The 16,750-nt window shown below is 45.1% G+C and overlaps 1 protein-coding gene across 2 annotated transcripts in view; it reads right to left on the minus strand.

Moving 5' to 3' along the window:
- SLC35F2 (solute carrier family 35 member F2) overlaps positions 1-16,750 on the minus strand; it is a 64,102-nt gene that overhangs the window by 11,283 nt on the left and 36,069 nt on the right. For both annotated transcript variants that reach the window (XM_069759136.1, XM_069759135.1), the window contains exons 3-6: positions 16,614-16,741; positions 14,843-15,002; positions 12,233-12,389; positions 8,515-8,567 (exon numbers count right to left, since the gene is read on the minus strand). In XM_069759136.1, the coding sequence (XP_069615237.1) occupies positions 8,515-8,567; positions 12,233-12,389; positions 14,843-15,002; positions 16,614-16,741 (498 nt within the window). The remainder of the gene's footprint in view (positions 1-8,514; positions 8,568-12,232; positions 12,390-14,842; positions 15,003-16,613; positions 16,742-16,750) is intronic.

The following is a 16,750-nucleotide window of genomic DNA, read 5'->3' on the forward strand; positions in this document are numbered from 1 at the left end:
CACGATAGGGATGGGGCCCTGCATACCACGATAGGGATGGGGCCCTTGCATACCGCGATAGGGATGGGGCCCTGCATACCACGATAGGGATGGGGCCCTTGCATACCGCGATAGGGATGGGGGCCATGTATACTAGGACAAGATGGGGGCCCTGCATACTAGGCTAGGGATGAGGGTGATCATTCCTGCCAGGATCGGGATCAGGGGGACCATTCTTACCAGGATAGGGATGAGGGTGCCATGTATACCAGGATGGGGATGAGGGGACCATATATATATACCAGGATAGGGGATATTAAGTACAGAATTGACCACATTTTTTGCTTAAATTTTTTTCCCTAATTTCCTCCTTAAAACCTAGGTGCGTCTTATGGTCCGGTGCTGTGATCAGTGTATAGGTCATTGCACACATTTTGTTGTGCGTTCTTTATATTGCTTTATAGTATTATTATATACTTATTGCAATTAGTGTCTCCATGATCTTTTTTGATGACGTGTACAATAATTCGTCTTTGAATTTTTTGGTGTGCTGATCTTATCCACTTGTAGATACACTGTTATAGATGTCACTTTTTTGAGGGCTGCAGCTCTATTATGAGCCAAATATTTGTATAGTATACATGTCATTTTATGACTTTTAAATATTTTTATGTGTGTTTTTTTCAGCTGTCTGTTGTACCAAATAAAGTATTTGATTATCCAAGGTGATCCCTGTGCACATGGCCTGTAGCTTTTTCTGTTATACTCTTAGTGTTGTGTTTTGACAGGCCTCATGTGTATCCCTCTCCATATTGCCCTCCTGTATTATTTTGACTTCCTACAACCCCTGGGCATTCTCCTGATGAGACGGATGTTGTCCTGAGGGATCTCCTCCCAGACCTGGAATAAAGCATCAGTCAACTCCTGTACAGTCTGTGGTGTAACGTGGCATTGGTGGATAGAACGAGACATGATGTGCCAGATGTGCTCTATTGGATTCAGGTATGGGGAACGGGCACACCAGTCCATAGGATCAATGGCTTCATGCAGGAACTACTGACACTTCAGCCACATGAGGTCTGGCATGGTCATGCATCAGAGGGATCCCGGGGCCAACCGCACCAGCATATGGTTTCACAATAGGTCTGAGGATCTCATCCAGATACCGGATGTTGAGGTGTGAGAAGGAATTGCTTCCACATTTCGAGAATGCTAACCCTGCCTTTGGAGGTGCTGGTGCCCCTGAAACTTCCTCCTCCGCTTTGTTCTTCCACTGCGCCCCCGCTGTCATGAGGGAAAGTCATTAGTAGTTTCTCTACCAGCGTGTGCTTGTATTCACGCATTTTGCGATCCTTGTCTAAGGACAGAAGTAAGGATGGTAAGTTGTCCTTGTAGCGGTGATCCAGCAGGTTGGCAACTCAGTAATCAGAACTGGCAATAATACGGGCAAGCCACGGTTGTTGCATAGGAACAGCAGCATGTATTAGCTCATGTGTGCCAGGCAGCCCAGAGTCCACAGCAAGTGGTCCTTAGTGGGAAGTGTATGGTCTGGCTCCTCTGTCTCCCCCCCCCCCCAGCCACGCTCGAGTAATACCTGTGAGCAGCTTGAAGTGCCATCCTGCTGGAAACACAGTTTCTCAACATCCTCCTCCTCCAAAACTGTACCTTAGTTGGACCCTTGCTGCTGTAGGTACAGGAACCCACCCTCTAAGTCATGTGTGGATGACAGGTCTGATAAAGGTGTGAATGTTGCCTGGTCCTCCTGTGCCACCACCTCATCCATCATCGCCTGAAGAGTTTTTTCAAGCAGATATAGAAGTGGGATAGTAACGCTGATGATGGCATCATCAGCGCTGGCCATGTTGGTGAAATATTCAAAGTAGCGCAACATGGCACGCACTTCCTATATGGAGGCCCACTCATTCGTGGTAAAGTGGTGTTCTGCCGAGAGACTAGTGTGTCTGAGGCTAAAACTCCACTATTGCCTGCTGCTTTTCGCACAGTCTCTCCAGCAAATGCAAGATGGAGCTCCATCTTGTTGATACGTCATATATGAGGCGGTGACCTGGAAGGCAGAAGTGACACTCCAGCGCTGACAGGCGACCAGTAGCAAGGTAAAAATACTGAACGTGCGCCCACACACGGCGTGCACTTTCAGCAGCAAAGCGGACATATTTGGGTAGTTTTTTCAGGAAGCTCTGCACCACCAAGTTCAGCACATGCACCAGGCAAGGAATGTGAGTCATACTGGCTAGGACCAGAGTTCCTACCAGATTTCGTTAGTTATCGCAAACTACCAGGCCAGGCTTGATGTTCACGGGTACCAACCACTTATTTGTCTGCTGTTTGATCCCCGTCCACAGCTCCTATGCGGTGTGAGATGTGTCCCCCAAACAAATGAGTTGCGGGACAGCCTGCTGGCGTTTCCCCCTGGCTGTGCTGAAATTCGTGGTCCACGACTCACTGTGACCGGATGAGGAGGTGGTGGAGACAACATCCAGCAATCCTTGGTAGTGAAAGGACATTTGCAGGAACGCCTTCCGCCTCTGTACCAGCCGCCACTATATTGACCCAATGGGCAGTTCGGGAGATATAGTGTCCCTGCCCATGTTTACTGGTCCACGTTTCTGTTGCAACATGGACCTTGTCAATCATGACGTTGCGCAGAGCACATCTTATCTGGTCAGAAACGTGTGTGCGCAGGGCAGGGATGGCCCATATGGCAAAGAAGTAGTGGCGGCTGGGAACATTGTACTGCCGGACAGCCACCGACATCAGTTTTTCTAAAATGGTGGTCTCCAGTAAAGCATTTCAAATGCCAGGAATTTAGAAATGCTGACAATCAGGCACATGGCTCATGGGTGGTTAGGGTGGAATTTTCTATTTCTCTAAAGGGTTTGGGGGATGGAAAGCTGAACACTTGCATGGGATGGCGTAGACATGGTTGGTGACGCTGCTGGTGGTGTTGCCGTCAAATCCTCTCTTTGCAGGGACGTAACCAAGAGGAAGAGGCCGAGAGCTCAGCAAAAGAGGGAGTAGGGGGCAGCTCAGATTTGTCATGCTATTTAAAGGGAACCTGTCACCCCCCCAGGCGTTAGAAACTAAAAGAGCCACCTTGTGCAGCAGTAATGCTGCATTCTGACAAGGTGGCTCTTTTACTTATTGGTGCTGTAAATGCCGAAATAATGCGTTTTGTAATTTCTCCAAAATACCTGTCTTCAGCCCTGGAGGCAGGTCTTTCCCCCCCTGCTGCACATGCCACACAGCCGTCACTCAACTGTCTTCTCGGCGCCGCCTCCTCAGCGCTGTTTTCAAATCATCCGGCGCCTGCGCTCTTTTGTCCTGCCTGGGGCAGGCGCAGTGAGCGCTGCCCATCTGACCTCATATGCAGTCTCGCAGTCTGCGCCTGTGGGGCCGCACTACTTGTGAATCCCAGCCCCGCAGTGTCTTATGATTTATTCACATTGCGTGGCTGGGATTCAGAAGCAGGGCGGCCGTACAGGCGCAGTCTGCGAAACTGCATATGAGGTCAGACGGTAAGAAGCAGCGGCGAAACGCGCATTGGGGTATCTGTGCGGTGGGTGTTCGGCGTCCATGGGTAAGATATGCTCTGATATATATGCACTACTTGCACTTTATCTCTGGACTCATGGGAACATGGTAATTTTGCCACATGGCATATTTTATAGTATATTGGTTCCTATGATCTGTGGCGTTTGTTCTGCCCATTTATGTTAGGGTTATATTTGGCTACTCTTTTTTTGTATATGCACGTAATATTGTGTCACCCAGCTTATAATACATGGTCGCTGGGTATATACCTTATATACTGCTGAGTGCCTCCATTTATATGGATTGCCTACCCCTGCCAGTTTGCATTATCGTTCATTAGACCTATCCAGTAATCTTTTTTGCATTATATTTTATTGTATGCACTTATTTTTGTCTAGCTTGTACTTTGTAATATTAATAAAAGTAATTTTGATTATTTGCTTGACATTAGTGATTATTTTCTTTACAAATATATTATTTTTGTTATATTTTGGAATTTAAAAGCTCTTGGTTTCTTTATGTATATCCTATAATTATATTGAGTTTTTCCTTGGAAATATGGTCATTTTATATTATCAGTTCTGGTATGTTATTATATTTTGGGATATGTGGAAGAGATCAGAGTTCCAAATCATCATAAAGTGGCCATAGTTGGATTACTGTATGTTGCGCGAAAGCTAATCGCCAGGCACTGGTTGAGTGAGGTACCGCCGACTCTGCAGAAATTTTATAGACCGTCTGATATGGTTATTAATATGGAAAAGGGTATTGGTGAAAAAAGGAAAAGTGTGAAAACTTTTGAAACACTTTGGAAACCTTGGATGGAGAGGAACTGATTCCAGTGGGATGTTGTTTTATTATGTAAGCAATGTATGCTATTGTCCTATTCTTGTTTATAAAGGCTTTAGGGGAGGAGGGAGGGTGGGGAACTTGGGAACTGTTTCAAAATGTTTGTAAACATGTTTATTCTCCTTGGCTGACACAATTGTGTGTAGTTGTCAATTTGAATATTGTTAATAAAATAGGGATTTTTGTGTACTCGCCGTAAAATCCTTTTCTCCGAGCCTTTCATTGGGGGACACAGACCGTGGGTGTATGCTGCTGCCACTAGGAGGCTGACACTAAGTGATACAAAGAAAGTTAGCTCCTCCTCTGCAGTATACACCCCCCTGCTGGCTCTCAGCTAACCAGTTCGGTGCAAAAGCAGGAGGAGATCAATAACAACATATGAGAGTATAGCATGTGAAATTATATATGACAGTATAGCATGTTAAATTATAATACAAGCACAAAGGGGGGAGCTGTGTCCCTCAATGAATGGCTCTGAGAAAAGGATTTTACGGTAAGTACACAAAAATCCCCATTTCTCCTTCGCCTCACTGGGGGACACAGACCGTGGGACGTCCCAAAGCAGTCCCTGGGTGGGGACAACATCAGATCAGGCCCTGTGTAACGCTACTTACAAGTGCGCCACCGCGGCCTGCAGAGTCCGCCTGCCCAGACTCACGTCTGCGGAAGTCTGGGAATTATAGTGCTTCAATGATGCATGCGGACTGGATGAACCCGCAAAGCTGACAGACGTGCTTTGCTGACGCCTGGTGCCTAGAACCCAAGAATCCTCGATCGATCGAGTGGAGTGAAAATAGGCTGATGTCTAACACGGAAGGACTTCTGGATGTGTAAAGAATCCACTCGGCTAACATGGCCGAAGAAACGGCTAAGCCCTTCCTGAAAACGTCAGGAAGCCCAAGTGAAGTGTCCATCCTCTGGAAGGAGGCCGTCCTCAACACGTACGTACTCAGGGCACTCACATTGTCCAGGGTATGGGGAACCCATTCCGTTTTATGGACTGGAGCCGAAAGAGAAGAGGGAAGAACGATGCTCTCGTAACAGTGGAAGTACTATACCACCTTGGTAACAAGAGACGAGGACGGCCTGAGGACAACCTTGCCTTGATGGTAATAAAGGAAAAAGGTCTGAAGGAACAAAGCGGCCAGCTCCTAAGACTCATCTCAATGACATGATCGCAGAGAAAAAAAGAAAGAGGAGGAACTAGGTACTCCGGGAAAAAACTGGGATCGGCGGCGGCGGAGGGCTCTTGTGCTCATTTAAACTAGGTTCTCTGGGAAAGGTGACCGGCTTCGGGCTGGTTATGTGCCTTTCAGACCAGGGTATGGTCATGTACATTTCAAGACCAGTGAATACTGGACATGTGCCATAAAGACCAGGAAGTGCTGGTCATGTACCTTTAAGACCAGGGAACGCTGGTCATGTACCTATAAGACCAGGAAGTGCTGGTCATGTACCTTTAAGACCAGGGAATGCTGGTCATGTACCTTTAAGACCAAGGAATGCTGATCATGTACCTATAAGACCAGGGATTGCTGGTCATGTGTGTTTAAGACAAGGGATTGCTGGTCGTGTGCCTTTAAGACCAGCGTTAGGATCAGGGAATACTGGACAAAGTTTTCCAATCCATTATCCCCCTCTGTATGCTGCCGGAGGAGGTGTGTGGGGAAAGGAGAGCGGGGGGAGGGTTGGAGCAGCGCCTCCCTACCTGGATCCTGAGTCCCCTGCCATCTTTGGATTAGTCGCTGTCTCCAGGGCTGAATACCACCGGGACTGATGCAGCAGCCGCTTCCGGATGTATACAGCTCGTGTCCGGAAGCGGCAGGAGGATGAATATAGCTGCCGAGAACATGCTGTGTTTTCGTCCTGAACGAGAAGCACCTGAATGGGGGGGCGGAGCCATAACGCGCGGCCTAGCGTGGGTGGAGGCTCCAGGTTGGGGCCAACATGAACCCGAAGCCGGGGGCTAAATTTTCGGTGCCGTCCAGGGCCGAGCGGGAAAAAACAACCCGTCGCTGCAAAAAAGGAAAGGGGGAAAAAACGCCGGTTGCGCAGAGCCCTCCAGCCGCTAGAGTCTCGGCACTTACCTAGGAATCTGTTGCAAGGCAGAGTATGCAGCTCTGTTCAGCAGGTCAGAGAAGTTAGAAGAAGAGATCCTCTGCTGTCGCTACTGTTTGGACGGTGCAGGGATAAAGAGAAAACCTCAATCCATCGTCCCTTTAGCAGGGAGGTGGAGAGGTACCGTCTGCCTCCTTGTACCATCCGCTTTCAGCAGTGGAGGCTGCTCGGACGCCATGAGGTAGGCCTCTGTACATCCAAAGGGAACAGGGCTGAATGTCTGGCATTAGGCCTGGCTGAGGAAGAGGGTACGTGGAGGCGGTGGGGAGATCGGTGCCCTTGAAGGGACGAGTCGCCCCTAAGAACCAGCCCAGGCTTGGCACATCGCAGGAGAGGGTACGGAGAGGCGACACTCTCCGTGCTCGCCTTTTGATGGTTCGGGGAGATCGGAGTCTTGAAAGGATCCATCGCCCCTTCGTCCGTTGTAAAAGGTAAAAATCAAAAAATTTAAAAGATAAAAATAAAATAAGAAAGAGTTTTGCACACCCGTCCGTGTGCCTCCTACAGACACTAAGCAAGACCTGGTTAGCTGAGAGCCAGCAGGAGGGTGTATACTGCAGGGGAGGAGAGAACTTTCTTTGTATCACTTAGTGTCAGCCTCCTGGTGACAGCAGCTACACCCACGGTCTGTGTCCCCCAATGAGGTGAAGGAGAAAATTATCTGATTAAAAAAAAAAAAAAAAATACCTCATAGGCAAGAGGTTGGATTCATGCACTCTACTCGAGCCTAATATGCCACAGAACAGGTTTTATGTCACAGAATACAAGGTTCCTTTCCCAAAGAGAAGAAGCTTTTTATGCAACAGATCAATAGATTTTTTTGCCACAGAGAACAAGGTTTATATGGCATAGAGCAGTAGGATTTTTTGCCTTAGAGTACAAGATTTATATGGCAGAGTAATATGAATTGTTGCCTCAGAGAACAGGCAATCCCCTGCAAAACATGCAGCCGCAGGCACTAGAACATATCCGAGCACGCCCAAGATACTCGGATAACAAGTTATCCGAGCACGTCCGCTCATCACTAATACTAAATGTTATTGTTTTCACCAAGGGGAATATGTTCCCTGTTGATATTGTCGCTTTATAATTTAACAATCTTAATAATCAAAATTGAAATCAAAAGATCAAAAGGTGCAATTAATGGTAGAAAGGATGACAAACACAAAGTAGAGCAAAAAAAATTAATCTAAAAAAGAAATAGTTGTAAATATTGTTAGGTCAGGTGTAAATTAGTGGAAGCAGTTTATAAGCTACTTTTTTCTATTTCTATCTTAAAGGGAACCTGTCACCCCGTTTTTCAATATGAGCTAAAAATAGCGTTCAATAGGGCCTGAGCTGTGCTTTACAATAGTGCCTTTATTATACCCTGATTCGCCACCTTTGCTGCCAAAATACCTTAGTAAACTCGCCGTTTTCGGCTGTTCGACAGCAGCAACATATGCAGGGATTGTCTGTTGGATATTTTCTCAGTGACTGTCCTGTAGACCAGAGGTCCCCAACTCCAGTCCTCAAGGCCCACCAACAGGTCATGTTTTCAGGATTTCCTTTGCATTGCACAGGTGATGCAATTATTACCTGGGCAAGACTAAGGAAATCCTGAAAACATGACCTGTTGGTGGGCCTTGAGGACTGGAGTTGGGGACCTCTGCTGTAGACAATCAATGGTGCTCATGCTGCATCTGTGCTTCATTCAGACAAGGCTTTACAAAGCCTTATTCTCTGCATTGGCGAGTCCCAATGGTCCGACTCCCACGACTAGCAACTCCCAATGGTCGGCCTCCTTTTCATACGGATAGGTGCTCAATAAAAGCTTGGAACAAACCATTTAACTACTGAATGCTTGGCATTTCAACTTAGCGAACTGCGTTGATCATACATGAAAATGTAAGTACTTTGAAAAGCAGAGTATGCAATTATATTGTGCCCAACTCCTTTTCTAACTATATGAAGTTGGCGCCATAACACTGATCTGAACATGGAGGTTGGACGTATGGCATGCAGTCTAGCACTTACCGACTTTCCAGTCCCATTTGATGTTGCCAATTGCACTATATTCAACAATCATCCTGTTACAGAGAAGGGGAGATAAAAGATGAAACATCAGCCAATTACAGGAAGCACACACTGGAGACAAGTTTATGGTAGTAGTCCAGGCAATTAAAAAGGGCTTCATATTTGTCTCTTGTAGACAAATAATTGTCTTTCCCTAAAAATAAAAAAAATATTGCCACAAAATTGCTGTGACCGTGCTGCACTGTTCCTCTCTTATTACTCATAGAAATGTAGGAATCCATTGACATCTGGATGCAAGCAGTAGATGGTGTGGACCTTCCCCGTCTTTACAATCCAGTCCGTGCTCTCAGATATCAGGGACTTCCAAATGGGACACATTTGCTGGAGGATTCAGGGGGATTTTCTCATCTGCACACATTTCAGTGATGGTCTCCAGATACAGGGACTGTTCTGTTGTATTCCTTGGTCTGTCAGTAACCTTAAAAAAAGCAACTGATCGTGTGGCAGCCAAGCTGGACCATGTCAGTAGAGATGGGTGAATTGATTCACCTAACTCCAGTTCATCGACCAGGTCAGTAATCTTTGTCCGCTGCATGGGAGCTCTGTGAAGCCCTTACCTTCCATGATCCCTGGGGCAGCTTTTGATTGGTCGTCATCATTGCAGCGTGTTGTTCTGATGACATGGCACAAACCCAACTAATAAAAAGCCGCACCAAAGATTGTGGAAGATAAGGGATTTGCCAAGCTCCCGTGCAGCGGTCAGAGACTACTGATGTGGCCTACAGATCGGAGTGCAGCAAATCGATCTGCCCATCTTGACTCACAACGTGCTTGGCATGGCTGCCACGCGTTCAGTTGCTTTATTAATGTCACCGATACACTGTGTGCAGAATTATTAGGCAAGTTGTAGTTTGATCACACGGTACTTTTTATACATGTTGTCCTACTCCAAGCTGCTAAGGCTTGAGAGCCATCTACCAATTAAGTAAATCAGGTGATGTGCATCTCTGTAATGAGGAGGGGTGTTGTCTAATGACATCAAAACCCTATATAAGGTGTGCTTAATTATTAGGCAACTTCCTTTCCTTTGGCAAAATGGGTCAGAAGAGAGATTTGATGGGCTCTGAAAAGTCCAAAATTGTGAGATGTCTTGCAGAGGGATGCAGCAGTCTTGAAATTGCCAAACTTTTGAAGCGTGATCACTGAACAATCAAGCGATTCATGGCAAATAGCCAACAGGGTCGCAAGAAGCGTGTTGGGCAAAAAAGGCGCAAAATAAATGCCCATGAATTGAGGAAAATCAAGTGTGAAGCTGCCAAGATGCCATTTGCCACCAGTTTTGCCATATTTCAGAGCTGCAACATTACTGGAGTAACAAAAAGCACAAGGTGTGCGATACTCAGGGACATGGCCAAGGTAAGGAAGGCTGAAAACGACCACCTTTGTACAAGAAACATAAGATATAATTGTCAAGACTGGGACAAGAAATATCTTAAGACTGACTTTTCAAAGGTTTTATGGAGTGATGAAATGAGAGTGACTCTTGATGGGCCAGATGGATGGGCCAGAGGCTGGATCAGTAAAGGGCAGAGAGCTCCACTCCGTCTCAGATGCCAGCAAGGTGGAGGTGGGGTACTGGTATGGGCTGGTATCATCAAAGATGAACTTGTGGGACCTTTTTGGCTTGAGGATGGAGTGAAGCTCAACTCCCAGACCTACTGCCAGTTTCTGGAAGACAAATTCTTCAAGCAGTGGTACAGGAAGAAGTCGGTATCGTTCAAGAAAAACATGATTTTCATGCAGGACAATGCTCCATCACATGCCTCCAATTACTCCACAGCGTGGCTGGCCAGTAAAGGTCTCAAAGAAGAAAACATAATGACATGGCCCCCTTGTTCACCTGATCTGAACCCCATAGAGAACCTGTGGTCCCTCATAAAATGTGAGATCTACAGGGAGGGAAAACAGTCCACCTCTCGGAGCAGTGTCTGGGAGGCTGTGGTGGCTGCTGCACGCAATGTTGGTCGTAAACAGATCAAGCAACTGACAGAATCTATGGATGGAAGGCTGTTGAGTGTCATCATAAAGAAAGGTGGCTATATTGGTCACTAATTTTTTGGGGTTTTGTTTTTTCATGTCAGAAATGTTTATTTCTAAATTTTGTGCAGTTATATTGGTTTACCTGGTGAAAATAAACAAGTGAGATGGGAAAATATTTGGTTTTTATTAAGTTGCCTAATAATTCTGCACAGTAATAGTTACCTGCACAAACAGATATCCTCCTAAGATAGCCAAATCTAAAAAAAAAACCACTCCAACTTCCAAAAATATTAATCTTTGATATTTATGATTCTTTTGGGTTGATTGAGAACATAGTTGTTGATCAATAATAAAAATAATCCTCTAAAATACAACTTGCCTAATAATTCTGCACACAGTGTACAGAAGAAACTGCTGAACCAAGTAATGAAGCAGAACATTACCGGCATAGACAAAACTGAAAGTTTGGCAGGATGGAGAATTCAGGAGGATTTTCTGAGCTGCCCTTTGGATGCGGTGAAGTGCAATTAATTGGATACTGTCCTGTGATAGATACATGTAATCGTGCGTCCGTATGTCACACAAAAATCGGTGATATTGTGAGTAAAAGGGTTTAATTTTTTTCTCTATTTAACAGGTTTAAATTTACCTTTAGGCCATTTAATGGCTTTAAATGTATAATTTTTTTTTATTGTTTCTGGCTGAAGCTGTGAAATCTCAGCAATTCTCTGTTAGCAGATTAAAGATAAGTGATCTAATTATTTGTTGGCTATTAGATCAGTGTATTAGATCAGTATTAGCAGTGATCTGCTCGCAGAGGATTGCTGAGTAGACACAGGTCATGTCCTCCCCTTCTGCGTCCCATCGCTAGAAGCCTGGAGACGTCAATGAGCAGTTGCGGGTTTTCAAGGCAAGGACCCCGAGTGCAGGAAGGAAGCTCAGATCTAATTCGTTCACTTTGCTGGGTAACAATCAGCTTACTCTTTAAGCATGAGACTTAAGGTACCTTCACACTGAACGATATCGCTAGCGATCCGTGACGTTGCAGCGTCCTGGCTAGCGATATCGTTCAGTTTGACAGGCAGCAGCGATCAGGATCCTGCTGTGCCATCGTTGGTCGGCGCAGAAAGTCCAGAACTTTATTTCGGCGCTGGACCTCCTGCAGACTTCGCTGAATCGGCGTGTGTGACGCCGATTCAGCGATGTCTTCACTGGTAACCAGGGTAAACATCGGGTTACTAAGCGCAGGGCCGCTGTGCTTTCCGGCTGGCGCTCACAGTCAGTGCAGAGAAGCACAGCGCCGGGGGACAGACACCGGAATGTAAGTATGTAGTGCTTGTTTTTATTACGTTTACGCTGGTAACCAGGGTAAACATCGGGTTACTAAGCGCGGCCCTGCGCTTAGTAACCTGATGTTTACCCTGGTTACCAGGGGACCGGCATCGTTGGTCGCTGGAGAGCTGTCTGTGTGACAGCTCTCCAGCGACCACACAGCGACGCTGCAGCGATCGGGATCGTTGTCTGGATCGCTGCAGCGTCGCTTAATGTGACGGTACCTTTACTCAAATTTCAAAACCGCCTGCAGAGGCGTCAATGGCATCTATACAGACATCCTTGCGATACCTCTGGTATCTCTGTATCATTAGGTACAAATGTCACATGAAACACAGTCGCTTACATTTGTACGCCACTGATCAAAGTGCCAAACAGGCCGAGCATCCCCAGGAACTCCTGCCGGGTGAGGTTTTTTACTATATATTCTTCAGTAACATTGGAGACGGCGTACAAGCAGGCACCTAGGATTACCAAGGCGTCACCAATCAGCATGTCACTAGCTGGAGAAAAGAAAAGAAAAAGGGCACAAACATTTTAACCCAGGAAATATTATAGCCGTAACCATTACTGTCTGAATATTAAGTGATCTCCAGGGGTTTTGCAATTTTAGTAGATAAAGCAGTTAAACAATACTTTACAATGATTTATGAAGCAGTGTCTTAACTGTCCTCTACAGAGGATCTACAATCTTGTATGAAAAAAACCCAAAACCTAAAGATAAAAACAAAAAAGTGAGCAAATACCCTGCAGTAAATAGCAAAAGTGCATGAAAAGTACATTAAAATAATAATAATAATAATAATAATAATAAAAAGTAAAAGCCATCCCACAGAATCACGGTGATGTTATTCCGGACGGTCCTAATCTCTAAAATGACATGAATGTGAATAAGGGCTGAGAAAGACCGAGGCCCCGACTAAAGGACACCCAACCATGGGGAGCTATATAAACGTTATGCCCAGTTCAAAGAAAAGGGAGGCCGCACCCTTAAAGAACGAACAAAAACGGCCTAGGAGTGCCAGGTGGGTCACAAACTTGTATATCATGGGGCAGTGAATAAAAAATAATTACATTTTTACCACCAAAATTTAGTTTTAGCCCCAGATTTTACATTGCCACACTGAGAAATTGGTTAAAATGACACCAAAATTTGTCTGAATCACATATTTCAGAAATTTGCACGAAAACCCTGGTGTAAGCACTTAGCGTAAAGAGCACAATAAAAGTCAGCTGAGACTTACTGCGATCTTTGGGAGGCAGAATTAACAAATCAACAGCAGGTGAAGAATTGGTTTTGTTTGTGCTTTACGCCGTTCCTCGTGCGGTATAAGTAATTAGAAGACTTTATTCTTGGGGTCAATGCGATTGCAGCAATACCAGACTTATATCGGGTTTTTATGTTTGGCTACTGTCACACACTAAGGCGCTTTTTTTTTGCAAAAACTAGTTTTTGCATCACCATACGTTTTCATCGGTTCCATTTTCGGACACTTGACATTTTTTGATCGCTTTCTATTCCAATTTGTGTGAGGCAGAATGAACAAGACCAGCAATCAAGGAATTACGGTAGTTTTATTCTTCGGGTTAGGGCTCTTTTCCATTTGTGAGAAACACGTCCGTGTCTCGCATGTGAAAACTAAGCTCAGGCGCCGGCACTTGGGAGTGGAGCGTGCGGCCGCATAGCAACACATGGAGCTGCACGCTCCGCTCCCAAGTGCTGGTGCCAGAGCTTGCTTTTCACATGCGAGACACGGACGTGTTTCTCGCAAATGCAAAAGAGCCCTTAGTACGATTACAGCGATACCACATTTATATAGATTTTTTTATATTTTGGCGCTTTTACACCAAAACTTTTATAGAATAATAATGATTTTTGCACCGCTTTATTCCAAAATGTATGTTATTTTTTGGCTGATGGAGCTGTATGGCAGCTCGTTTTTTAAGGGGCAAGATGACGTTTTCAGACACACCATTTTTATTTAAATTCGCCTTTTTGATCACGTTTTATTCCACTATTTGCTCGGCGGAACGATGATAAAGCATCATTTTTTGCCTTTTTCACTGAAGGGGTTACCTGGTGGGACAGTTTAATAGGTCGGTTTGTCCCAGATGCGGAGATGTGTACTTTTTTTCTTAAAAATACTTATTTATGGGTACAATTATATATTTATTATTTCGTGATTTTTTTAAAAAATATATACATTTTTTACAACTTTTTTTTTTTTTTACTTAGTCCCACTATGGGACTTTCACTTTCTGCAGTCTGATCGCTGTTAGAAGCATTGCAATGCTTTATAGCCTGTCAGCTGTGCAGACACAGGTTAGTTAGATCATGCACTGCGCATTATCTAGCTATCTTGCTACTGCCTGGTGATCCGGATGTCGTCATGACATTGGATCACCACGGCAACGATCGGGCCCCCGCGATGACGTTGCCAGGGCACGGATCCAAAGGTAGAGGGGCTTAATTCCCTAAATGCTCTGATCATAACATTTATGATTTATGGGGTTAAGGTGCCGGGAGCGGTGCGGGCACCGCTACTGTAACTGAGTGTCGGGTGTCAGCTGTCTGAATGAACTGACACCCGGCTGCAATTGAGTGAGCACAGCCTTTGTGATCGCGAAAATTGCATGGAAATACCCATACATCCAAGGTCAGTAAGTCCCTAGTGACCTGGATGTATGGATACTTCCAATATCGGGAAGGGGTTAAACACCAACTCCAAATCGCTGCTAAGAAGCAAATGCCGGCTGTGCAACACGGTCGGGACTTGCCCTGTAAAAGGCAATCTGTCCATGTTGCCTATAGCACCGAATCACAAGGCAGATTTTACTGCAGCAATTTAAGAAATGAAAGCTGCACTCCGATTGGTCACTATACAGAAGAGTACAGACTCCTCTTCAGTCGGTTTGCAAAATGGCTACCATAATAATGTTTCATCCTGGAGCTGACCTTTGCCTTCTTCTCTTCCAGACAGCACGTCTGCACCAACCATGGTCCCAACACCCAACAGACAGACCACAACAGCAATATAATGGATCAGTTTGTACCGCGAGTGCAGGATAAACCAAGAAAGAACCATCAGTACAGGAATTCCAACACAGTCCAGAAGCTGAAAGACAATCCAGAGCATATTTCAGAAAATGACACTGCGCATATATCCAAACAAGTCAGATCTAATGAAAGAGTTAGGGAGAAAAATTCTACAGTCACTTACTCGGTGGCAGAAGCTTTGGGGTTTCAGATCTATTTTCAGCAGCACATTCAGCAGAGAGCTATAGGTTCCTTGCCCGGCAGACATGTGTTTGCCCCTCATCAGTGCAAAGCAGGAGATCTGATTTGGCTGGTGAGATGCCAACGATACCGGGTCTATGAGTTCTCCTTCTTGAGAGTGCCAAGAAGGCACCTTCCACAAGGAGAAACTTAACCCCTTAGACCTACTTGGTGGGGGACATTACTACTGTATGTGGACCAGAATCCAGAATGGAGGACATTATTACTGCATGGAGAACATTATTACTATAAGGCTGGGTTCACATTGCGCTAGGTGTGTCCGTCTAACGGACTCGTTTTTAAGTAGTAAAAACGCAATGTAACGCACATACTAACGCGCCCATAGACTTGCATTGTCTGACGCATCGTGACGCATCCCTAAATTGGTATGCGTTTGTCACATAACGTTTTTTTTCTGACGGACCTTCAACGCGGCTTGCAGCGTTTTCGGGTCCGGCCAAGCTAACGCACTACTAACGGAAGCGTTCATTCTGCCATAGAAGGCTATGGCAAACGCAGTCAGACGCAAATCATGAAAAATTTCCAAATAGAACCACACGTTTTAATAGCTTTTGAAGGTGGTCACATGTGGTCATGTGACAGGAAATGTGACTTCGGCCATTAAAATATCCCACTCACACAAAGTCTCCTGCACGTGACAGAGTGTTTTGCCGTAGAATGAATGTTAACATTATTTAATGTTAAAATATTTTTTTTTACATTTTACATACACAATAGGTTGTGGCACAAGGAGGACAAAAAAAGAAAAAAGGTCCCTAGCCGTCTGTCGTCGCCACAACTGCCAGTGGTAAATATAAAATAGAAATATTCTATCCAATATTTACCAACAAAAAAAAAAGAACAACTTTATTGACAGTGACAAACGCAGACAAACGGATACTTCGTAAACGGACATCAAAATGAAAAAACGCGATCACATGCGTTAACGCTAGCGTTACCGTGACGACGAATTTCACATATTTTTGCTCCGTTTCTGTACATGCGTTTAACGCATCCGTTTGACGCCATGTACTTGACGCAATGTGAACCTAGCCTAAGACTTACCATAGAATTCTAGTTACGCATCTGGCTGGGCCTTTGAGAGGATGTCCCAAAGCTCCTGCCCAGGGTGTTGGTACAAAGCATTCTTGTTTTTGATCACAAAGTTTTCATTACCTACAGAAATGGTCTCCAATTGGGCACACAATATAGTTTCCCTCTGAAGTACTATGGTCAATTGTATAGGAAGCAAATTAACCAGTTAGCATATTGAATTAGTTCAGAAAATCCTGGGAGGAAACAACAAACGCTACATCCTCGATCAGGCAAGAACCAAGGGCACCAGTCGTAGAAAGAATCAGCGCCAATCCCAATGGTGACTACTCCACTTCACTCATAAAATGATACTGAAGGACCAGGAGAGGAAAAAGACAAATTCGTGTGTAATTACCTGGACACTAGTGATGGTTGTAAACTGATAGGCTTTAACGATAGAATAGTTGGCTTCAACGTCAACGATGGCCAACAAGATATACTTCCACCACTTAGTTCTCAGAATGTGTAACAGCCCATTCTCTCCTATTAAAA

Source organism: Ranitomeya imitator, chromosome 3, assembly GCF_032444005.1.
Source record: "Ranitomeya imitator isolate aRanImi1 chromosome 3, aRanImi1.pri, whole genome shotgun sequence".
Lineage (NCBI taxonomy): Eukaryota > Metazoa > Chordata > Amphibia > Anura > Dendrobatidae > Ranitomeya > Ranitomeya imitator.